Source organism: Falco punctatus (assembly GCF_963210335.1).
Source record: "Falco punctatus genome assembly, chromosome: 8".
Taxonomy (NCBI): Eukaryota; Metazoa; Chordata; class Aves; order Falconiformes; family Falconidae; genus Falco; species Falco punctatus.
The window spans coordinates 33,020,144-33,045,454 of record NC_137588.1 but is presented as its reverse complement, the minus strand read 5'-3'; the positions used below and the strand labels follow the sequence as shown (position 1 = coordinate 33,045,454).

The 25,311-nt window shown below is 41.9% G+C and overlaps 1 protein-coding gene and 1 long non-coding RNA gene across 8 annotated transcripts; one reads left to right on the top strand and one right to left on the bottom strand.

The window, feature by feature from the left end:
- Positions 1 to 3,527: 3,527 nt before the first annotated feature.
- On the top strand, positions 3,528 to 13,531 carry LOC308068162. The gene is made up of 3 exons (XR_013929876.1): positions 3,528 to 8,667; positions 8,716 to 13,376; positions 13,415 to 13,531. It is a non-coding gene; the product is annotated as an uncharacterized lncRNA (long non-coding RNA).
- Positions 13,496 to 25,286, bottom strand: LOC308068155 (UPF0538 protein C2orf76 homolog). 7 transcript variants are annotated; one of them, XM_080398252.1, is made up of 8 exons: positions 25,142 to 25,286; positions 24,580 to 24,728; positions 23,154 to 23,306; positions 21,355 to 21,405; positions 17,772 to 17,809; positions 17,556 to 17,637; positions 14,418 to 14,490; positions 13,496 to 13,882 (listed from the first exon to the last, which is right to left on the bottom strand). In XM_080398252.1, the coding sequence occupies exons 3-8, from the start codon at positions 23,284 to 23,286 to the stop codon at positions 13,873 to 13,875; spliced, it is 387 nt and encodes a 128-aa protein (XP_080254378.1). In that variant the 5' UTR covers positions 23,287 to 23,306; positions 24,580 to 24,728; positions 25,142 to 25,286; the 3' UTR covers positions 13,496 to 13,872. The 7 variants fall into 7 exon arrangements, with proteins under 7 accessions (XP_080254378.1, XP_080254377.1, XP_080254379.1 ...); XM_080398251.1 differs by lacking the exon at positions 25,142 to 25,286 and adding an exon at positions 25,076 to 25,127; XM_080398253.1 differs by lacking the exon at positions 25,142 to 25,286 and adding an exon at positions 25,076 to 25,123 and having other exon boundaries at positions 24,580 to 24,653.
- Between the last annotated feature and the right edge of the window lie 25 nt (positions 25,287 to 25,311).

The window sequence follows — 25,311 nt, the reverse complement described above, 5'->3', positions numbered from 1 at the left end:
GAACGATTTGTATGCAATTCAACTTATAGGAGACATTTTTAATATTCTGCAGTGATTTACAAATCAACTCTAATTGGCTGAGAAGTAAAAATGTGTATGATTGCCTTTACCTTCCCGTCCTGAGAAGTCCTCCTGGAATTTCTTGGTTGAATTGACCTGGTTTCCTTCTTAGCTCATGTATCACAGGATATAAAGAATCTGTCATCAGACCTTTTCTAACCCTTCTGTCGATGAAGTGTGAGCCAGAGTCACTGCTACGGAGCTAATGACTTCACAGGACTAACGGCAGCAGAAGTCAGAAATATATCTGGGTCGGGAAGGGGCTGTTTGCTTTGGATGCTGCCCAGAGATTTCCAAATGCGCCACATGCAAGTGAATCACCTTTGGTGATGGATCACAGGGAGCCTCACGGACACCAAGGATATGGGGGAAATATGAGTTATTACAGAATAGAAAATAATGTGCAAAGCCTGCGTTAGGAAGATACCGTTTTCACACAGCCACCTTTCAGAGGGCTTTAACACCTTATGTGGGTGGTGGCCTCACATTCCTCATGCTGTGACAGTGCAAAGGAAACCTTTGCCCCTGTTTAAAACAAAACCCCAAAAAATTTTCCTAGCCAGAAACTGCATTGAGAGGGTAAACAAGAACAGAGCTTCAAAACTGGTAGCAGGGCTAAGCAGGCTGGCAAACCAGCCACCCCGGGGTGCTCAGCAGGCTCTGCATTGTGCTATGCTGGGCAGATACTGAGCTGTAGATACTGAACCAAGCTGACATCAGGAAAACTTCTGGGGTTTGTGCCCTTACAGACCAACCTGTACCCAGCTGACAGCTTGCCTGGGGGGTGCAGCCACGGGGCGCTGCTGACCACAGGTCCTTCAGCCTGCAGCACCATCCGCGCCCACCCCAGGCACCCCCAGCTCTCACCAGACAGCCCCTCATTTGTGTTAGAAGCGGATCAGACCATTGCTGCTGTCTGAGGAGCTGCCAGTGCCGTTTCCAGCCCCTGGCAGCTTATCCACGTGGTTTTTGCCAATTAGCTTTTTTGTTCCATGTGCCCCGCTATCTGCACGCAAAGGTGGGTCACTGAGCGCCTGTGATGGTTTGTCACCTTTTGTCCTACTAATTTCTCCCCCAGTACCAGCAGCAGCTGAAAGAGAAACTGTAGAGGAACAAACTAATTACCTCCAGCTCTGACACGTCTGCCATGCACAGAGCCCTGCTCTGGCTGGCTCTGAAAGCACCCTCTGCTCAGGGCAGGCAGTGTTTGCTGCCCTCAAACTTCACTCTGTCCCCTTTCCCCCTACCCTGCTTTACATCTCTGCTCTTCCAGATGAGTCTCAGTCTCGTACTTCCAACCTTTTGCCACCCAATGATTTTCTTTGCCTGTTGATAAGAAGCTCAGAGTTGGTAAAAGATGGATAAGCTATAGGTCAGGTCCTGCTGTTATGTTCAGCTGTGATGGCATATTGCAGCAAACTCCTCCCTAATTTTCCAAGTGAAACCAATCTTCACCTCGTTTGGGTTTGTTGCTTGTTACCACTTTGGTTTAGGAATCAGACGTGGCTTCTGGTAAGGACAGCTGTCCCTGGAAGAAAGGCTGGAGGTTCAGCTCACACCTCTGCTCCTGATTCCTGGCACAGCCTCGAGTAATGCTTAGCTGTAACACAGCAGAGTTCCCTACCTTGGCAGGGAGTTGTACAGGGTGAAATCTTGGCAGGACTCAGCGACACCCAGGTGACTGCTGGATAGGTGCTGTGAAGTACCTAGACATGGTAGTGTGTTTTAGAGCTCTCCTCCCCGCCCCTGCCCAGTCCTCAGCTGCCTAAATAATTAGCTCTGAAGGTTAGAGGAGTTTTTGTCTAGTTTGTTGGTAACAACATGGTACATTTTTAAAAGTTGTCTGGGTTTATAGTTTCCCAGCAATCAAAAATAGGAAGGGATGCTTTGAATTGTTCTTCAGCTGAGATTATTTTTTCAGAAGAAAATTATGAGTCCTTCCTCCTGTCTTGCCCTGATCCCTTATTTCTCTGCTGTGTCCTCTTTCTAAACATGCCTTGAGGAAGACCGTGTTTCTTGCTGATCCAGATCTGACTAGCTGCACCAAGCCAGATACTTTGACATGTAAAGACTTCCTTCCCTACGTTAGGGATAGCAGCAGCAAAATTTTCCCTATCTATGCATCTTGAAATGCTGTTGTTATTGCAAACTTAGACCAGGCATTCAAAGTAGGGCAGCAGAGCAATATTCTACACCTGTGCTTTTCTTTGAAAATACGGCAGCGAAGGCTTGTACTCAAGATGCCTCCGGGATGGAGCGCCCGGCTCCTGCTGAGGAGCTGGCAAGCTCAGGAGCCACCACCTCTGATGCTGGCAGGAAAATACCAGTGAGGGGACCACAGTTTAAAACCCCTCTTGTGAGCAACCCTCAGAGGGAGCTGGAAATATTCAGGCAAAATACTGTCTCTGTGGGTGCTTGGGAGCCATGATCTCAGCTGAAAATGGGGAAGTTCTTTGTCTGCAGAACAGGAGGTGGGTTCTTGCTGCCTCCCTGAGTGACTAAAGAGCTCTTGACTCCCCATTTAAAGGACTTGGTCCATCACATAGCCTGATGGTCTGGCTCATGAACCAACACAGATCTCTAGGACAGAGAAGGAAACAGGGATGTTCCTCACCTCAGAACAGAGCACTTCTGTCTCTGCAATCTCATTTTCCTGTAGATGACAGCACCTGAAGGTGGCTTTCCTTACAGCTTCACCGACTTCTGATGGTGCCAATTGCTGGTCCAGAGCCACGATGCTGATGCTTCACCCAGTCGGCCAGCAGCCTTTTGCCAGCCAGGGCCCAGCAGGCAGGGGAGCTGGCAGCTGCAGCTGGGGACGAGCATTTGCGAGCTGCCTGCAGTGATGGTGACAGTGACGTGCTCGGCAGGGGCTGGGGGCTGCTGCTTTGCATGGAGGCAGGAGCCCACCTCTCAGCCGAGTTGGCAGCATCTTCCGGGAAACTCCTGCTGAGATTCTAATATCACACTTAACCTCTGATTAGAAAAAGAAAATGCAGCCTGGCACGTTACCCAGGAAAGGTTTCCAGTCACATGTTATTCTGGCTAAGAAATGCAGGAGTACTCATTGCTTTCTCTGTGCTATGTACACTTAGAAAATAGTGTAAAAAAAAATATAGAAAAATAGCCAAGTACAAGGTCCTCTGCTAACTGGCATGTGTTTCTTTTCCTTGTAGTCCACCCTTGGATTTATTGCCTTGGTAATCAGCACTCTGCACACACTCACATACGGATGGTCAAGGGCCTTTGATGAGAACCAGTACAAATTCTACCTGCCGCCAACCTACACCCTCACGCTGCTCGTCCCGTGTACTGTGATCCTAGCAAAAGTCATCTTCAGTTTGCCCTGCGTCCAGCAAAGACTTCTGCGAATCAGGAGGGGCTGGGAGAAGGGGAGATACGTGAAGTTTGTTCTGCCCAGTGCAACGGGGGAATATTCAAGCGGGGAGACCTCTAGCAGCGTCTAACAGAGCCCTCGGCTGTGACACAATTTCAAAGCACTATCAACATTTCTATAAAGGTGTTTCTTTTTCTTAAATATATGTATGTTTTGGTATAATTGTGTTGTGGGTAAATAATAAAGTTTGGTGACTTTAGAAAATGGATAACCATGAAGCTAGTTTAGACAGTAGTAGTTAAATTATATTGCTGATTTGCTAGGACAATTATTGCCTTAAAAATGACTGTGAAAGCTGAGCTGGCAGCAGTAATATACAAGGGAAACTGAGGGACTCTCTTAGATCAGTCATTTGAGGCTGGCTGGCAGCTCCTCAGACCAGTACTTCTCAGTTGCTTCCCTAGCTGCTCTCATGAATTGCAATGCCTTTTTTTTTTTTTTAATATGAAGTAGCACAGATTTTCTGGGTTTTGTGACTGCAAAGATATGCTGCCTCTTGAGTGTCTGGCTCAGTCAAGGCAGTGAGGTTTAGAAAAATGAATTGTCTCTGCTTTTGATCTCCTCAGAGAACTCTATGGACAAGTAAGAAGAGCAATGTCCATTTTATATAGCATCTGCAGATTTTACTAAAAGCATCCAAACCTGGCAGCAAGTCCAAGTATACCTGTTCTCTCAAATACATACAGCACTTCTGGTCCTGTAAACTGTGCCTGATGCACCTTTATAAGCTATAGAAATAAAGCACTTTTCCCAACAGCATAAAAAGCATTTGGAGAGATGTCCCTAACATCACTTGTCTGGTCTGCACGGCTGGCTCTAAGATTGCTGCTGCTGCTGCACGTTCTCTGTTTTACTAAGCCAAAGTTTCAAGCAGTATTTCATGGAAACAGAGCAAAGATAATTATCAGAAAGACCTGCTGTTTCACGAAATTACATGGAGAAAACTAAGGCCCTCCAGCTGGCCTTACAGCAAATCAAAGGGTGAAGCTTTTAGAAATCATCTGTCACCTGAACATGCCCATTTACACAGACAAAACAGCAGCTCTAAACCCATTGTTTTCACTAGCAATAATATCTTTGAATGGTCTTACAAAGGGATCAAAGAGTCTTGACTGCAATATAAAAATACAGCAGTTGTACATTTTGGGCACAGTCCTTCATTGCTTTTCTCCTTAAAAAGTCACTTGCTAGATCACGAAGCAGGTAGCAAATGCTGTTCTGACTTCACTCACACTTTGGATAAGGTACAGGGCAATGAAGATTTCTGTCCTAATTTAATTTTCCAACTGTCACTTTCTATGCCTTCAAGCTGTTACTCTTGATCAGAATAATTGTCTAGGTTTTGGACATCCAAATCACCAAACAGAGAACAGACAACCATTCACAAAAGCTCATTTGAGCAATCGGGATGACATGAGCCGTCTACCTCAGTCAGGTCAGATAGAAGGACACGGCTGTAACAGCCTCTTTTTCCTACAGTTAAGCAAAACCCACCACTTCATGTTCAGTATTGCTTTGAAAAACAACAGCTGTCAGTATCAGATGAGGTACAGTTTGTGGCACAAGTATGTACTTTTACTGGACCAGTTCACAGAAGGGGGGGGGGCAATACCAACTTTGGGGTGCATAAGCCTTTCTACAAGCCAACATTGCTTCTGTAACATGAACGGTTTCTGCACAGACCGTTCTAAGAATTCCCTGTTTAGCCTCAAATAACAAAGTGAGTAATATTCTCCAAGCATTGCTTACAGTGCCAGTGATGATACTGAGGGATTTCAGCTTTTGCCTAAGGCATACAGTAGTCCCAACGCCGCTTCCTTTCGCTGAACAGAAGGACATCAGCATGAGGGAAAAGCCTAGATTTCATGATCAGCTGGGTTTTTTTGGTTCGTGGGGTTTTTTTGGCAACATGGGGAAGGTACCATGCTTTCCCACTGTCCCCTTCATAAAGTCATGGTTATTCAGGTTTCCCCATCCACCTCCACAACCTAGCCCAGATCAGCACCTGATCAAATCACTCACCAAGCAGATTGATTACGCAGCACTATTTATTTGTGGCTGAATGGTAGGTTATGTTTCTATATGGCTTTGAGACAGTTTCACCTGAGCATAATTCCACCCACTCCAGTTTAACTCATCCTTGAGGAAAAACTGGATTCAGCAAGCTTGTTCTTTTAGTCTTCCATTTCACAGAAAGTCAACATCAAGCAAAGTCAACATAAAAGCACCCAGTCTGCACATTTTTTCTCGTATTCCAGTGCCTCTTTTTCCCACCTAAGCTTCTCTTCACATCTTTAGGTCAGATAAGACTACTGCCTGACGGGAAAAAAAAAAAAAAAAAAGGATTACAAGGCAGGGAAAGAACATCACACAGGCTTGCAGGATTTTGTCTTCAAGGGGCAAGGTGTGGTTTTATTGTGGGCACTGCAAGGTTGAAGACTCGCCTTTCTGAAGTAAGGTTTGCACCTTTGCTTTGCTTACATGACTTTCGTGCCCACATATTCTTTCCTATCGATGGCAAAGGGACAGTTTTCACGAGCAGAAGCAGAGTCAGGCACCCGGACCTAACCTGAGGAGCTGGCTCCGTTAGTGAGTCAGCATGGTGCCCTTCAGATGGACACAGGCCCAGATGGACGGACGATCCAGCTCAAACTCCCCACAGCTACTGCAGCTCCACGGCATCTAAAAAAAGGCTGGTCAAGTGTCTCCAGGTAACGCCTGTGCCAACCTACTGTCGGCCAGTCACCATCCCTTTGAAAGACTGAAACGAATTAGTGTAAATGCAGAACAGCATTTCAAGTGGTGCCCTCTGTAGGCGTCTGGTCCTGAAACCCTTTGACACAACAGTTTTGAGTAATTTCTTCTCATGGTGGAATGCTGAAAAGTAGTTTGAAGAATTTTTCAGTTATCTTTTCCTTACACTTTTTTTTGATGTGGGCAGGGGGTTCAGTGAGGTTAGCTTAAAATTTACCAATGAACCGGTTTTGTACTTGGAGTTTCTCCCTCTCTGTATATTTGTACACACATCCATATATATTATCGCAGAATATATAGCTGGAATGTAAATTTTTTATATTTTTATTTTCTGTATTGCTTACTATGTGCCTCTGGGATATGTAAGAACCAACTGAAAAGCTGTAAGAGTAAGCCCAGTTTTAATCACTGGCATCTGTAGTTATATAAAAGATATTCTGAACACGTCTATATAATTATAACAGAACTCGTTTGAGTCTTTTTTTTCTGTCCTCCCCCTAAACAATACCATTACCTTGATGGCAGTAGTAGTGTGATTATCTACAGTTTAACCACTAGGAAATTAAGCCCACTACAGCCAGCAGCTGGTAGAGTCTCATTATCAAGGTAATAAGTGAAAATGATCATTGCAGTGACCCACGGTGCCAGGGTCTCAATTACAGAGTTCCTATACATGTGGGAGGGCACAAGTGTGTACAGACATAAATTTCATTACGAGAGTGGTATTACACAGCACTTGTAGCACAGGATCAAACAAGCTTAATTCACTAAACAAAAAGTGCTGTTGATACAGAGTTCAAGGAAGAAGGAGTTCCAGATGAGGGTTTATGGGACTGGAAAGAAAAAGGGAGTTTTAATACTATCAATTTGTTCTCTGTTTCTTAAGTAACTTCTTCACAGAAGTGGCATGCCAGATCAACCAACTTCTGGATCTGCAGCACTGCATTTTAATGAGCTAATTTGTAAGTTGATTTTAATGAATTCATTTAAATTCCTGTGCTGAAGATTAACCTTTGCAGGTACAGTTCTCTCACTCCTTCTGTTTGATAATACAAGGCTTTTAACAGTACGATGGGTTTTTTGCTTTTCAGGGATTTACTTACAAAGTGATATATCAAACTACAGTTAAATCATTAGGGGGATGCACTTGCTTCAGCATCTCTATGCAATATATTTCCTCCAGTCTCTCCAAGATGGCCAGCACAGCAGCATCACCTACTACAATCAGCAACAAAAGCCTGGTGTTATCCTTGAGCTCAAAAGTTCATACACTGAGCTAGCAGGATCTGCAGACTGTGCCTCAGGTTGGAGGAACCAGATTTGTTACAGTAGGACGGTTTTCTTTTATCTGTTTATTGTGCCTTAATAAGCAGCATCGGTTTTGCAGAATTTCTGCTCAAGTTTTTTTCAGTGCAAGTCAAAACCATGCTTATTTTAAAGCTAAGCATACAATATACAGTGAGAAGATACCATCTATGATTAGGGATGGTTCTTAGCAAAGCATGTGCAGGACTTTCATTATCAAAGACTAAAAATAACTGTTGTATGTGGCCAGTCAGGAGGATCACATGTTACAAGCCACAGTATTACTGGAACCTTTCAAAGACTTAAAGTGCTACTACTGCAGTCCTCCTAGAAAGATAATCTGCTTTAGATTTAGAAACCTCAGCACTGGAAGATCCACTACAGCTGCTGTTCAGCAGGTTAGTTACTCTTCTTATCAGTTTCCCATATCTGATATGCAATTAGCTAGCTTCAGCTGCCACTGCTGCATGCCAGCCTGCTGGCTTAAAGAGCTGTCTACAATCAGATGTCTTCGTTTAAGTAGCTGTCTCATTCAGTGCTCTAGAAAAGTTGCTGTGCAAGACTCAAGTCTGCTTTCTGCAAAACCAGGTTTACTTGATTAGGGAGGGATGGGGCAGGGGAGCAGCGAGAGGAAATGGCCACGATACTAATTGCTACGATACAAGGCTTTCATTTCCAGCTTGGTGCTTTGACTCTAAAACCAACTGCTGTGCTCCAGTTGGATGGACACAAATATGTGCACAGAGCCAAAGATGTGACGTCAAAGCCGTGGGAAAAACAGGCCAACACCACACTTCTCATTTTGAAAACCTCAGTTCACTGAAGAACAAAAGCTTCCCAAACTGGCCTTAAAGTATATGTTCCCTGGGCTTCAGGTTAGAAAGCAGAATTAAACCTTCCCAAGACGTGGAATAAGAACAGACGGCAGCAGTTCTTACAGTACATGCTGACATTCCTGGTACACCACACTAATCACCTGCCAGAGAGCAGAAATGGACGTACAAAAGTAAATTCTTATACTGATCCGTCATACTAAGCTCTTGAATGTATTCATTATCAATTGAAACTCCAAACTTTTCTGGCTAGCTGCTTTCAGCCCACTACAAAGGAAAGAATATTGCTATCAGAGAGAGGGTGCTAGCAAACAAAAGGTACAATCCATACTGATAAACAAAATATAATGATAAACCAAACAAAAGGTACAATCCATACTGATAAAAAATATCTCTACAGGAAGCTCTATGCCCCATACTGCATCAGCAGCCCAAACACCCACCTGGAGTGGGTGAGGAGTCTCCACTATCTGCCACGCACGCAATGCCTCTAGACAAGGTCCTGGTCCCCAGCAAAGCAGAAATGGGTGCTGTGCAGAAGGAAGAGAAGTGGGAATAACACCTCCCAAACAACCTGCATCATCATGCTGGCTGCACCCATGCACACTGCTGTCTTCCCCTGCAGACAGCACAAGACTGCACAGCTTGTAATCTCCCATGGATCCCCTCTGGATTGTGAATGGTATATGAGGATTATAGTGATCATTCAGAATCAATAAGCAGTTCTCATACACAGCAAGCTGTGGTAAACCGCTAGCATGACACCAGTGCTACCATGCTAGAAGAAAGGAACTAAGCAGCAGCGCAAAACAGAAGGAAGGGAGAACTCGGATGACCCAGGCTTTACCTGCCACTTCCCTCTCCTTGACAGACTTTCTGGCATCTGCAAGCGGCTGCAAGAAAAGTAACAGGAATCTCGGCAGAAAACTCTGTTGCACCTTGTCCCTGTATGCACACTTCAATCACTGACAGCGTAAAGCCGTGCACAGTGCTTGGGTTCAGGCTCTGAAACTCATACCTCACCACAGCTCAGGGAAGCATGGCCCAGGGAACGCAGCGCCAGGTTCTCCTGAGCCCTTGCACTACAAGGAAGAAATAGTAGGAGCTTAGGGTCAGAAGCATGGAGGATACATTTGTTGTGTGTTTAAGCCGTGCTGCTGAAAATGTTTTGCTCTGCTTTGCGTGTGTGTCTGTTCTGGGTGGTTTTCCTTGTGTTCAAAAAAAATAGGCATACTTAAAGTCTACTTTACAAAACCTCAGCAAATTAACACTGATCTTTTCCAGACAATTCTTCAAATGAATGTTCTGCAAATGCCTCTTCACAGCATGCAAAGATTTAGATACGCTGGAAGTGGCTCTGCAAAGGATGCTCTCTAACAAGAGGAATTTAAGCACTGATACCAGTTCAATTTGCCGCTTTTTGATTTTAATATAAAAAGAAATACTTTCTGCAAGGAAAGATTCAGCTTTCATCACCAGAACCCTAGCGCAGACTTTGCAGGCTAAACCAATTCACAGATGAGCACTTCTCATAAACATTACATATTTCTTTGCTTACAGGTTCTGGAGAATGAAAGAACAGGCTGTGCTGACATCTGGTGGCTTTCTCTGCAGACAAAGACAGTTTATGGCAATAGGTCTTGGCTTTTCACTGCTTCCCCCCCCCATTTCTGATACAACTTCCCTTGTTTCCTTCTAAGACACAAAGCATTATGATAAAAACATTTTTGTTGCCACTGACCAGCGGACAGTGCTGTCCTATACAAGCCCTCCTGTAAAGCAAGAAAAGATCCTTTGTTACGCAGTATAAGCGGCAATGCAGAAAAGGTCTCCTCTTTATTTCAAAGCATATTTCTTCATGAACAAAAAAAAAGTGTACATTCACTGCCACAGGAACTGCTGCTATTGCGTATCAGATGAGGTGCAAATCTAACCATTAAAGCACTGCAAATCAGCAGAGGTGGCAGCAAGGAGCAAAGGGAAGTGGCTGGGAAAACACGCACAGCTGCGCCTGTTTCTCTGAGTAGGAAAGTAGGTAGCAGGGAAAAGTCAATGTCCTGATAATATGAAAAGTAGCAAAGTTGCCTAATGGGCATCGTTGCTTGACTTAATCATTTGCAAACCTGTGTGCCAAGTAGTGCTACAAAAAGGAAGTCATGGAAGGAGGATTGGGTGCCAACCAGAAAGACTGTGCCCAGTCCAAACTGGTCAATAAGCAAAAATGTGCGCTTGCCTCAAGTATTTTTAATGGTTCCAGCCGGCTGCCATTCCTCTGAAACCAAGATCCTATCAATCATATGAGGCCAAGAATGAGTACTGTATGTTCTGGTTTTTCATTCTTGATCTCTGGACACTCAGGATTTCTGTGGCTATTAGCTTCCAATACAGGACCCATGGATGTCCTGTCATGGCTGCGGTAACTCTTGGACTGTTACTTGCAAGCTCATTTCTAAGTAGTGATCTGTCAGGGGATGCGCTGAATACTCCCAGGGAATAAAAGAGGAACACCACAGCTCACAACATCTCTCTAGATCACCTTTAAGACAGAATGTTCACATCAAATAAAGCAGTTCCCCAACTTTAATGGTGATGGCATATCAGATCTTTAAGGACTCCTTTGTCCCACTGGTCACTGTGAACATTTAACTCAGCTATTCACATCAGCAGTTTTCTCAGCTCTTGCTTCTTCAAGAGGCAACATAACTACTCCTGGACAGAAAAATACACAAGACTGTGTAATACACACCTTTGCATGCAGAAAGTATAACATGACAAAGCCAGAAAGACCAGGATGCCTATTCCAGCAGTTTATGAGTTCCATTCCAGAAATTATTAAAATGCATTATTTCATGCATTTTCAAGCAGCACTACTCCAGTATTTATGCCAAGAGTGCCATACATCGAAGATTTTGCATCTTTATTCAGTTACACTGTTACCTCTTCATGATAACTCCCTTCCTAATTTCCTTTCTTCTCCTTTAGTAGCTATTCTTTCACACCTTGTAACTAAAACACCAGTCTCTCCGAAGTGACTTTTTTCTCCAAGAAACACCCAAGTCACACACACACACACACACACACACATAGAGCTTTGTGTTAACCACCTTTCCCTCCTATAGTGCTACAACCCAGAACAAGTATCTTACTTCAGCACCCACTCTGGATGCTGCTGTTCTTGTTAAAAAAAAAAAAGCTGGTGAAAAACCCAAGGACACCCTACTGAAAGATGAATCCTTATTAACCCCATGATGTCTTAAGAACACTAGCAAAGCTACATGACTTACCCCACTACACATTATGGGGAAGCCATCTTTGATTAACAGTAATTGTAAACTGATGTAGTTCATGACCTCTGCTAGGATAACAAACCACGGTACCAACCTGTAGGTGGCTTCTTTCAATAGGAGGATTTCATAACAACATGGGCAAAGATACCTCACTCTTCAGTAATTTATTAGCCAGTGTGCACAGATTTAATTCAATACTTAACAGTCCTGGATCCAAACCTACTTTGACACAAGGCTATACCATATACCACCCAAAAACATTGGAACAGCATCTATTGTAACAAGTTCTCAGTTACCATCCATGGTTTTGTGGGGTTTACTTGAAAGAAGTATTATTAAAGGTCTACAAAAAAAACAAAACAAAAAAAAAAAAAAAAAAAACACCACAGAAACCCACAGTAGAAAAACACTTCAGAAAGAAACCAGTTTACAAGTATGGTCATTGAGAGCATTACAAAAGGCTCTACTGTGCTGCTGCAGAAAGGGGCCAATGAAGTGCCATGGCCAGAGTGAGCTGAGCTCACAAAGCACTAGTTTAACTCTTCCCTTGGAAAAAGAAGCCAGACACATCATTCTTGAATATTTGCATTAAAACATTTGCCGTTTTCTCGTTGATGCTGTAAGAATTGCTCTTTCACTGTGCCACACTTGATGTGGCACTGAGCATTTGTAACTGTACTAGCCCAGAAAGGGCAGTTGTTCAAATGTGGTGACTATTTCAAAGACAAATGCCTTAGAGAAAAGGGATCACAAAACCAATCCAAATCTGTCTGAAAGGGCTGGAGACCAAATTCAAAACGCCAGAACACGAGGAAAAGAATGACAGTGTTTGCTCAAGTCTGAAAGCCTGAGTGTGCTGACAGATGTCACCCAGATGACTTGGTAGGACGGTCGGAGACATTGATCTCTCCAGTATGCCATCTACCTCTTACAAAGTTACCTTCATTATTATAAATTTGGCTGAACAAAGCTGGTATACTCTGGAGTGCAATGCTTTAGCTTAAACTGTCTGAGAAGATGAGTACAAATTGGTATTAGCCAGTATAACACATCTGCAAACATGATGCGCTGTGTAAGAAGGTAGCTGAGACATGGGCCCATGTTTAGGGAGCAGGTACCACAACAGAAAGGCAGCCTGGACAGAAAGAAGAGGCAAGTGGTAAGTTCTCCTCACAAATTCATCAGAGAATGCATAACAGCATTGAAATCCCAAGAGAGCACAGGTGACTTCAGTGACACAGGAATCCTCCTTACCAGATAAAGATACAATCACCTTTTTAATCACAGATGACAAAGTGGTAGACTACTTGCACAAGACAATAACTCTGTCTGAAGCAAAGCAAAGTAACACCAGCTATCAAAACCAGCCTAAACCAGAGCGCTGTCAGGAATGATGAAGAAAATGAGGTGGGAACAATACATAGAGGTTTCTTTGGCCCTACATCTAAAGTAAAGAGAACTTTTATTTAGATACTTTGGAAATCACACATCTGCTTTCACTATCACATGTCAATTAAAAAAAAATATATCATCAAAGCTCTAGGAAACGGTAAGCTTATTTCTCTGGAAAGTCTCTTGTGGAAATAGTGCTGTCAGCTCTCACCCAGAGCTGAGGGTGGATGTGTGGGTCTAAAGCAATTGTACATGAGGTCTCATTTGATTTAGCAGAACCTATAGCCAAAAAGGCTGCTAAGGCAGAGGGCCAGCATAATTTCTGTTTCAGTGAAGAGAGACTTAAAGGCACAGTGTCCCATCTTGCAGTGAAGAGAGACTTAAAGGCACAGTGTCCCATCTTGGTACCACCTAAAAAGCAGTTTCATATGCAGTATCTATCTAAAGGTACTTTATTGGATGCATGATTGGGTTTTCTGTTATTTTTTATTTGGTTAATGTAGTAGGAAAGCCTGGAATAACAAAGAACTAACATATAGTAATGAAGTATTTGGCTTTTAGAAAGCAGGAAAGAATCAATTCCCATCTTGACAACATGTGGCTCGCAGAATGGGCCTCTCCTCGCAAAAATGCAATCATTCAAGTTTTAGGCTTAAAACTGAAACCATCAGCTTTCATTCCACTTGGAAAAATGCCCAGTTCCTACTTATGCACACTGATGTCCTAGCAGAACTCGGGTTAGTACCTCTTACATGAAGGTGTCTCTGTGAAGTAAAGCTAGAGACAGGCCAGCTGGTCCTTAAACACAAAAGCCTCCCAACAGTCACTTGTCCCTTTCAGCATGCTAAAGAGGGCTGGAAGAGAATATAAAGGAACACATTCAGAAAGGCTTGCCAGTCTGCACCGTTTAAACAAAAAAAGACCAAACATAAAATGAGAGAATTAAAGCAATGACTTGAAACAGAGATTCTCTTCTCAAGATCTCAATAATACCCACTGATTTGGTCATAAAACTTTTCCATTTTCATTATAAGTTAAAACTGCAATGGGATCTTCCTGTGTACTGTACAGTCTCCATATGTAGCTAATGTCTACTGTAGGATCACACCAAGAATGTGTATCACAGGTCAGAGATTGCACTGCTTGCATCATAAGAAGCAAGCAAAGGAAAAAGAAAAGCAAGAAAGACAAAAAGTAATTTATGACCCCCAGTTTTCCTTCTCTCAGTCTTAGCATATTGACAGAAATTAATTTCTATAGGAAGGGAACTGCACTGTTTGCAAAGCAATCCTCTAGGATTTATTGATCTTTAAGAAAAATCTCATTAAGCAGAATAAGGAAAATTTACAACAGGTATGGGAAAACAAAACAATCTCTTGGGATCTTCACCAGGCTGAAACAGGATTAGCTTTGTAGTTTCTGTAATCTTCCTCACAGAAGAATGCTAATTCGGTCTCATTTGCTAGAACGAATAAAAAAATTAAATATTTAGCACACCAGTAAATGAACCACCCAACAGCCAGCTATTAGAATCTTAGAAGAGAACTGGCAACTTTTTTGTTAAAGACAATTATAAATCACCACACACTTCCCCCTCGCCCCAACATGCATTTTTGAAAAAAAGATTCCGGTATTAAAGATGTAATTTAACCTTGTTACAAAACAAGAACAAAAATCAAGAACCTGAATGTATAGAAGTAAATATGTACACAAGATACCTCAAGGTTTGTTTAACACAGCCTTCAGAATTGTTTGTATAAGCATTCAGCAAATTAAGTGATTGCATTCCTAACGCCTTCACATGCTAAAAAATAATGAAGCATTATTTTCTTTTTCTTTCTTTTGTGCATTTTTCTGTTAGGAAAGGGAAAAAAACAATTTTTTCGATTAAATTAGCCTGTAGGTATAATAATTTAATACTTAGAGGATCAGTAGAATATTTTACAGATCACTTTACATTCTCCCTCATGACCCATCAAAATATGTGTCTGAAGAAGTTAATTTTTTGCCCTGCTGATGATTAATTCATGAGGCTTCAACAATATGCAAAGTGAAAGACACAAATTGGCTTCTCCAGCAATACCTTCAAATACCTCTAATTATTCACAGGGGATATAGCAGAGCTAAAGGACCCACAAAGGTTCAGAGCAGTCACAATTCTTTCAACCCAGTAGGTCAAGGACTTCCTCTTCTAAAACAATAAGTCAGCAACATTACTAATTCAGAACAGAGACAAATCTGATGGAAAGCCTTCACAATTATTAAACATGAAATTCTTTAAGGTGCTGAGCCAATAAGTTCCACATTCGTTTTTTAAATTAAACCTGAAGTTAATGAAGTCTGCCTGTCTTGTAAAAAAGAAAAAAAAAAAAAAAAAGAGCAGAAGGGGTTTTAGAATCTCAACTAGAAAACCGAGAACACTGTTTGCAATGAATACTGAACACTTTATTAACATACACCTTGCTTTAAAAAAAAAAAAAAAAAAAAAACGACCACCAAAACAGGGAAGTATTAACTTTGCTGACTAGATAATAACTGTAATAATAATCACTACCACAGAGGCTTTCCCGAGGATACTTATCTAATGTCCTCATAATTTATAACTCTAGCCCAACCCTGTAAAGTGCCAAGGGCAATCAACTGCAGCTTAGAAAAAATGTTCTGTGTATCTCAGAATTTCCCAGATTTTCGAACGGCAATTCTCTCTTTTATTCTAGCAAATGTTGTCTAGGCTAGACATTGGAAAAATGTAATATGTCAACAAGAGGTTTAAAACCTTACTGATTTAAATGAAACTGTAAAAAACAAGGACTAGTGGTATATGCTATCATACTTCCTTGGTTTACTCTTTCCCACTTCTTGTTGAAGAAGAAGCAGTAAAATCTTAAAGATTTTACTACAATGACCCCACTTCCAACTTAGCTAATTTTCCTACCAAGATATGCTAGAACATACCAAAATTCAAAATAGCATAATGGCATGATGCATTTTACAAAGCAAGAGTTTTTCTTTTCTATCACAAATACCCATTATACATTAACAATTAACTGCTGTTAGTTATTCTGAAAAAAAATAAAAAGCAGCTTTAAATTATCTTGTGTCTTTAATAAGCCATCCTCTCCATGCAGAGACACAGAACAGGCTGGTCTACTCCAGTTTCCTTTCATTGTAACATTTATCTTGATGTTTTAACACCTTTTCTGAGATCACATCCAACTGTTTCACTGCTGTAGCTACAGCTTAGTTTCAAAGATGGATAATATATACAAATATTTATCAATGCTATCAATACCTTTTTGAAAGAAGGCAGCTCTGAACAATGCAGTTTCTAATTCAACATTTGGCACTGTCATCAGTCCCTCTCCTGAACTGCATTGCCTCTTATGCCTTAGGTAGATAAAAATCATGCTTAAATGAATCTTCTGCTAACTAAATGACAAATTTGTAAGACTTGAGTGCCATTAATCCTCCTTTCTGAGGAACTTTTTTTTTTCCTTTTCTCTCCAGATAAAAAGACCTGGTTTAGTACAAACAGCCAGACAGTAACTATCATTCATATTATAGGAACACCCAGAGACCTTTAGGAAAGGTACACTGAGGCCAGCTGCAGTACACCCTAGAGAGGAACATTAAAAAGACATTCCAAATCACTTAAAACCAGAAAGTAAATGTAAAGAAACAAAAAAGCCAAGAAACGTATGTGAAAGAAATCCCATACCCCAGCTGGGGAGCTATCAGAGGGCAGCAGGAACAGGAGGGAGCTTTCTTTGCGAAACCCCCACACTTAGAGCACAGGCAGTTAAGCATTCCAGCTAGGCAAATCAGATTCAAATGAGCAAATGTCCATACCAAGGTGGAATACAACTACATCCCTTAAGTACCCTGCTGCCACAAAGTCATTCAGCCACATTTATGTGAAGCCCAAAGGACATCCAGGGACCATCAATTTTATCATGACAGACATTTCTTTACATTATTACCAAAAGACATGCCCTATATGTAGTCCCCTGTCAAAATATGAGAAATCAGGTCAAGTTTCAACTCTTTGCTATGTTCAGCACATTCTCTAAATGATAATGCTTGAGCTTTCCTGAGCAATCTGGCTATCAGGCACTGTATGCTGCACATTAAACAAATCTAATCTTATTTCATTATTCCATGCTGGTTCCACTACTTACATTTCTAACCAAAACATCAGTTTAAATGTTACTGATAAGACTAAGCAGACATGGTACTAATAACCTATCTGTCAATCATTTAAAATTACTCTCAGCAGAATTATAAGCGTACCCTCTAAAAATCACAATTTGCATTCTGAACATTTGAGTGCAGATACCTGCTGCCCTCAGTCCAATGATTTGAATGTACATTATCCCCCCCTCTTCCCTGCATAATTATCAAGTAGTGTAAAGAGCATCAGGAATAGCATTTACTTTTCGGCAGGCTATCCAAACATAATCAGCCAGTTATCAATTTAATGACAACCACAATGAACAGCACCTTTAGTCAATACAAATGTACTCCTACCTACTCCAGCTCCTTTCAGCGTTTTATCTTCTTTCAAAATCAGTTTCTCATCATCTTCCAAACTCACTACAAGTTCACCAGTCTGCAAAACAGAGAACCAAAAACCAAAGATAATAAGAATTTACTGAGTGCCTCTGCCCCAGTCTTGTTTGACAGTGCAGAGATCCACTTGAATTAAAGCATGTAAAAAGGGAAGAACACAGCTAATAATCATACCTTAGATTTGTGTGCTTGGTGAATAATCTTCATCGTATCTGAAAGAAAAGACAATGTTTTCCTAAAATAAGGCTTAACAGGCAGGTAACACTGAAAGTTGTACTTGGGGAAAGAGAGACAAACAAAGGGCTAAGGTTCAAAATCTTTTGTTAATAAAATTTTGTGTCTTCAACCTAAAAGAGGAGAAAACATCTTAATTTCCCAGTCCTGCAGCCACATTCTTGAACCAATCAATCCAACATCTCAAGGTACCACATCCTATTGGGCTCCTGTCTGCTGGCTGAATTACAGTAACTAACTAATGACCATCCCAATTGCCAGTCAAAACACATCAATTTAAATGCCAGTTAGGGTGTTTTAACCTAACAGGTTTTACATATGCAGGTGGTGCAGGACAGACAGCATTTATGCACTGTCAGCTACTACAGTTCAGACGATAGGCAGCAAGTGATTAAGACAGAGTAACCTGACCACTTCAACTCATTCCTTCAAGTTTTCCTTCTCATGAAGAAAGCACCCACCACAGAAATTTTGTTAAGCAAGTCCATTTTCCATGAACATGTACAGCCTCTCCTCTTTTTAATGCTATACCCTCTTCAATAATATTTACCTCTGATATGCTTGTGCAGTGTAGGACTTTAAGAAATTATATTATATAAAAAAAATACTGCTTTCCTCTGGCAATGTTAGCAGGGCTTTGTTAACAGAAGGGAGAAAGAGGGGAAAATAATGTGATCACTAAAGCAACCAGATGAGTGCAAAGATCCAGAGGGAATGGAAGTCAGAAGATGCCCATGCAGTGCTTAAAAAAAAAAAAAAAAGAAAGAAAAAAATCAAACTCTAAAGCCTCTGTGTTCAAATTCAGAGTGACACATGAATCCCTTCCCAGCAAAAAAGCAAAAACCAGTTCTGCTCGGCTGGTCATTTCCTGTTCTACTTTGTTTTTGTGCATTAACTGAACAATACATGTTAAAATAGTCTAGTAAGAGAATGATGCAAGGAAGTTAAATATAGGCTAAAACAACTTCCAAACTACTGAAAGCAAGTATTCAGATGTTCAGAATAACAGATATCACATTCCCATTCAGAAGTTTGCTTTCATACCACCAAAATGGCCCATTTTGAACATTTTATTTAAAACATTATAGAAAGTAAAAACTACTCTGTATTCCCACTGCAGAGGTTACTGAGAAGGCAACCTTAATATGTTGTAATAATTGCAGCATTAGAAGCAAGACACATATTAATTTGCAATTACCAGGACCCATCTTGCATAGATGTGTTGCAAAAAAGACCAAGCAATCACAGCAAAAATACACTGCAATCATGAAACCTTTCTGCCACAGCAAATACAATCCAGCCTCTGCTTGCTAGTTTTAAGTTTCTCCATCTACTTTGCCACATTCCCTTTTCTCTAGCCTTTGTCCATTCTCTGAACTGTTGTCTCTATTTTATTTGTTCACAACTCCACCGCTGGCATCCAGCAGTTTATCATATATTCACCTGAGCTATTCAAAGGGCTTCTCTAACTCTGTCACAGAAATGAAACCACAGTCTCTTCTCATTATGATTAAAGTCTTAAGTCCTCTCAATAGCCTTTGTTATTTCATCCCTATTTAATTCCACTCAATCATATTCCCAAATTTTTATCTATCCTTTTCCAGTAGTAAATACTCTGTGACAACATATAAGAAATCACTTTCTAAGTCTGATTCTGTGAACTGTCTACCACATTGCTCTGTATTCATGGAGAGAGGGAATTGAGAAGCAGCTTGCGAGACAAGCTGGCACCCAGGCTGCCATCGTCAGTGAAAAGATGGCAATGACAGGGTAGGAAGATGAGACTATTGACTGAGAAGAGTTCTAGACCAAGGACAAGAACGGTGTCTACAGAGCAATGAAGAGAAAATGAAAGCATTGATACGTGAATTAGAGCACCAAGACAAGAGGGAAAATGTGATGTCATTATAGATGATGTTGAGAGAACAAAGTGGTGCTGAATTCTGGAGAGAAGAAGCCATAACAGGCCAGGTGAGAGACAGCCAGGTCCACCTGAGATTTCTGGCACTGCCAAACAAAGGAGGAAAAATCTGATTCTTATGAGCACTAGTCATGCAGAAGTCTCACTGCTCTTTCATCACCAAAATACAACAAAGACTGCAGAGCACACAAGACATGCCAAAAACATGAACCTAGATGATTCACAGCCTGAAGGGAAGGTGAGGAACTTGGCTTTGATTTTTCTGTGTGAAAATTTCCATGCAGCTAACACCATCCCACTAAAAGCAGGCCCCCACTAACTGGTATAACAGGTTTTTAAGTTCTGCAGTGTTTTTCACCCACATTATGCTCAGTTCTGCACAGCACAATCAGGCACTCAGCCACAACATACGCCTTGGGAAAAACTAAACTGATGCTCTAAGTGATGAAACAGCTAGCAGCAGGGATAGGGAACACAAGGAATACCACTGACAGTGGCAGTTCTAGATAGGACACCCTCATCTAGCCAAAGCCACAGATACTGGAGAGAGGAAGGGCACTCCAAATTCAAACTTACAGTTACCTAGATTTTAAGACCTTAAGTAATGTATTAAAAATAATCATAACATTCAAGTCTTTGCCACAGGCATAACATAAATCTCAACCCCTAACTCTTCTTCTGCTTTCATTTTGCACTATTTCTTTCACCATCAGCAAGAACACAGAACAAAATGCTTGGCTTTTTCTTTTTTTCTTTTTTTTTTTTTTAAATAGGCAAGTAAACTCTATTACCATTCACATGTATTAAGTAGGTTCCTCATTCAATTCGTTGAATCACTGTAGAGGAAGGAGTTTGTTAACTCCAAGAACATGGGAGAGAGAGGATCACTTGCAGCAAAACTCCAAGGGAACTTTCAGAATTGCCGAGTTCAGGAAAAGATAAGTTACTCACATCCGAGTTAACAGACTCCAGGAAAGGAAATAATTTAGTCTATTTTGAAAGTAGATTCTGTCCCAAACAGATGAATTGCACATGTTCATGCCAATCTTCACAAAAAGGAAATATACACATAGCTTTACATAACTTCACACCAGGCTATTTCACCAGTTCCTCTGCTTCTCTTATATCACGTAAATTATTTAAGTATATAAGTCTTAAGCATTTTCTATTTACTGACTTCAGCTCCTGCTTCTGACTTCACAATTAGTAAATAGATACTAAAATACGTAAGTCCATAGACAACTACAGTTTCAAAGCCTTTGAGACCACAAGCTGCTCACTACAGTAAAAAGAGCATTAAAAGGCACTTACAAAAGTAATAAAAAATTAATACTAAAAACCATTGGTACCAATTAGCAAATAATGTATAACATGCAGCCTAATTCAAAGATTAATACGGAACTTCAAAATAACAGCCAAGCTCTGTAGACATGATCCCAGTGGTACAACCCCAGCTACAAGAGCTGGACAGAGTTGCAAATGTAGGCAGGCACTGCCAGCAGCATGAGGATTCTACAGCAGTTTAAATTGTATAAAAACTGGTATAAAATATTATGTCTGCATTTTACAGGAATTAAAACAAAAAAAAAACCCCACACCTACCATACTTGTAATTTCTAAAAGGAGGAGGAAGTGCTGTTCTTGAAGACACATCTATTAAAATATAAAGCACCAAGTTAAAACACAGTTGTCTTTTATTATTTCCAATATTTTACTTTTCATTATTGTGCAATACATGCACCCTGGACATCCTTTACATCAAAATAAATCCACAACACAGGAGACTTGTTTGAGCATCAAATACTAAAACACAACCTTTGGCTCAAATTCTGTGTTTTCTCCATACTGATTAATTTCACGTGAGCTTGAAGTCCCTCTGAACAAAACTACCTGTGAGGACAGTGTGTCAATACAATTAAGATATGATCACAGGAGTCTGATCCTTCAGAAAGCTGGCAGGAACATCTTGTTAATGGTTTGCACAGCATCTCCCTCTACCTTATACAAACAGCAAACAACTGTCACTCATAACTGAATTGTTCAGTAAACACAGCCATGGGAACCAGCCACAAAAAGGAAGCCAAACTGTAGAAAATTAACTCTTTAGACCCACGCAGGACACAGCCCATAAGCAACTGCAAGAACACTAACACCTTCCCTGGTGCCAGCGTTTCCAGTGACACGCAGGGATTTAACCTGGGCCTTGGAAGGCCCAGCCACCTTGCGATGCTAAGCAGCAAGGCGGCTGAAACCATACTTTCATCAGTAGTTTAACAATTTATCTCAAACTCCCCCTTCAAAACAGGTTACAGTAAAGGAAGGAACACAGCTTTTGGACCAAGAACAGCACTATCCATCTGTGGAATGAGGTTCCAAAAAGCCTTATTCAAGATGCTAGCTTTGTCTCAAATAACAGCGAGTTGCAATACTGCACACATCAAAAGCAAGTTTCTTAGCATTGTTTTTTATTTTATCCTTCATAACAGCAGCTGTACCATATGTTTTGGAAGTGCTTGTAGTTTTCTCAAAGCATCCTACAATATTGCCATGCCTATCACTGTCAAGAAGTATGGAAGTTGCTGAAAACACTATATAGCTGTGAGGCCCAGGGCAATGTCCTAGAAGTTGCTCAAATATTATCAGCTGTAACAGTTCGAGACTTGTTTAAGCTGACTTCATGTAAAAAAAAATAATCAAATGATGTTATATTGCACTCTTTGAATGTCTCCATTTAGGTGTGTAGAAATACATCTGCAAGATCAGGGTAACGCCCTAACTACTGAGTCACTGTGTGGGCTGGTCTACGTTAATTAACTTTCAGATACATTGTCACTTTCAGCCAGGCTTCTAAACCATAAAGCTCATAGATGAGTAAATCCACAACACAAAGCTCAAGATGGAGACACAAACTTGGCAGCAAACATGCACAGTTAGACCTCGCAGTGTCAAAAACAATTTTTTGAGGTCCTCTATTCTCACAAATAGCAAACAGATTTGCATTCCCACATTCCACATATTGGTGTAGTTCCTAAGGATCAAAGGCTCTCTAAATTTTACTAATTTACTCCTGTTAATTTATGAATAGCTGCCTGACAGCACCACTCAAGGAGCCTGAGGCACTGAGCCAAATGCACAATGCCTGCGTCTCTTTTTGACTAAACATGGGGATCTGGGCAGGGGGAGCAGTCTATCCAGATTCAGGCATGGCACATGGACCATAGACACCCTTATTAACTCCAGACCTTTCATCCAAGGGAGGAGAGCGCACAGGGGATGTAAACACAAATCTGGCATCTCTACCAAAGCCACAGAATTCCCATTCATTTGCTCCCCTCCACTTTCTTGTGCAGAGACAACAACACATGGCACTGAAACAAACGAGTAAGACAACAGCCCCTTACCCTTCTGCACAAAAGTAATGAACTGCTTTACTGTCTGATCCAAGTTAACTCCATGATACACTACAGGTCTGAAATTCCGGTGTTCAAAAGAGCGAACAAGACGAACTGTGATGGTTGAGCTTTCTGCTGACATGAGAATTAATTCTGAATAACCTGGAAAACATTAAAGAGAGGAATGATTGCCCTTCCTCTGTGTACAAGCGCAGCTAGGAAACAAGGTACAAGCGGGTCTCAGGCAAAGATTAAAACACGGTGAGAAATTCAATAGCATTTTGTCTTTCAGGACTTTATTTCTATTATTTCTACAGAAGCAGTATCAGGATCTCAAAACAAACAGGGTTGTCTAGGATATTATTGATACTGCACACCAAATAGTCCAGTATTTGTACCTGTGCTGTGTAATACAGCACCAGACTCTCTATTAAGCACACAAAAATGTTGTAGATAAATGCAAGTATGTTGTTTGGGATTTAAGTGACTGAAGACTACCTGCTGGGTGAGTAACATTGTGCTCTAAAAGAATGTACTAAAATGAACAAACCCAAAACCTTCTTAATATACTTATATCATAGAGGACATAATACCCTGAAAAATGCCTTAAGCTGTTACACAATGCTCATTTTTACCTCCCTACAGAATGTGGAAAAACCTCCCCCACATACACATGCAAATAATTCTCCTGGTATACTACTACATAATTAAGAGGCTTGATTTAATTTAAAATAGTAGGTCTCTAGAATGGTCTACAGGGCTTATAGTACTTCAGCGAAGAGCAGAAACTACAACAGAAGCAGCTTATGAACCCAAGCCCCTCTACAAACAAGCCCACGTGTTGTTCCATTGGGTTCTTTCTCTCCACAGGAAAACAAGCTATTTCCTACCTTGACAATCTTCTCTTAATTTTGGTGCTGGGTATTCCTCAACAACATTGCTTTCTGGTCACACAGCAAACTGCCGTGGCTGCTGCAGCAATGAGCAAAGACTGCAGTCTAAGTGCTGCAACATCAGCCAGGGACACAGTACAGCCTCTGCATCTCCTATCCCTCAGCAGCCATTTCAGTCACCACTTCCAGTCCTGCAAGGGATTCTCTTGCCTATTCATCCTTTCATGTTCTTTTTTTTTGTGTGTATGGCTTTTTTTTTTTCTCCTTCTGTGCTGCAAGGGGAAATTATCTAAGCACCCCACCATCATGCAGGTACCCAGGCATCTCCCAATCCTTGCTGTATTTGTCCTAGCAAAGTAAGCAAGCAGTATTTTCTTCAAATACTTTCTGCAGAATGGGGACCCAGGCCTTCCACATCAGAAGGTAACTTGCTTTTACATCCCCTTGGTCAATAACTCCCAGAGCTCTAACTCAATTTTCATTGTAAAAAAAGCTGTGATACACAAATGAAAGATGCCAATCAAGAAAAGCATACTTTGTACCTTAAAATCACTAGATTTTTGCTATACAGCAAATATTAATATCTTCTTGATGCTGTTGCACATGGGCTTGAGACCTGGAGGGCACAGTAGAGAGTAAAGGAAAGGGGATAGCATTCAATTAACTTTCTCCTGAGCAGCATGGAAGAACGCTGTAAGAATACAGATTTGGGAGCAGAGACCGCCGCTTTTCACAAGTACTGCACAGACCCAACAGACCGATTCCACCTCGGGCGGAGACCAGGTACCGGGGCAGCACAGCAGACCCCCCGCAGGCGCTGGCCGGGACAGAGGCGCTGCCGACCGGTACCTCTTGCGAAGGGGGCCCACCCCTGGGCCCGCCCAGCTTAGGCCCACCCGCTGTAGCACCAGGACCCGCGGCGGAGCACCGCCCGCCCCAGGTATCCGTTCGAGATCGAACGGCCTCCCTCAACCCTCACAGCCCCCTCAGCTCCCGTCCCGCCCCAGCAGGGCCGTTACCCCCCCTCAGCCTTGCTACCGACTGCCCCGCCGGCGCTTCCGGGTCCCTCTCCTCAGCCCGCCTTCGCACAGCCCCACCAATCACCTCGTTTCGGTGCCACCCACCGCACCGAGGGATTGGCTGAGACGCGCCCTGTCCCCGCCCCCTTCCCGCGCCTCCGAGCCGCAGCGGGGCTGGGCGGGGCTCCCGCCTGCTGTCGGACGATGGCCGGGCGAGCGCCTCACGCCCGCGAGCGCCGCGGCTCCCTCGAAGCC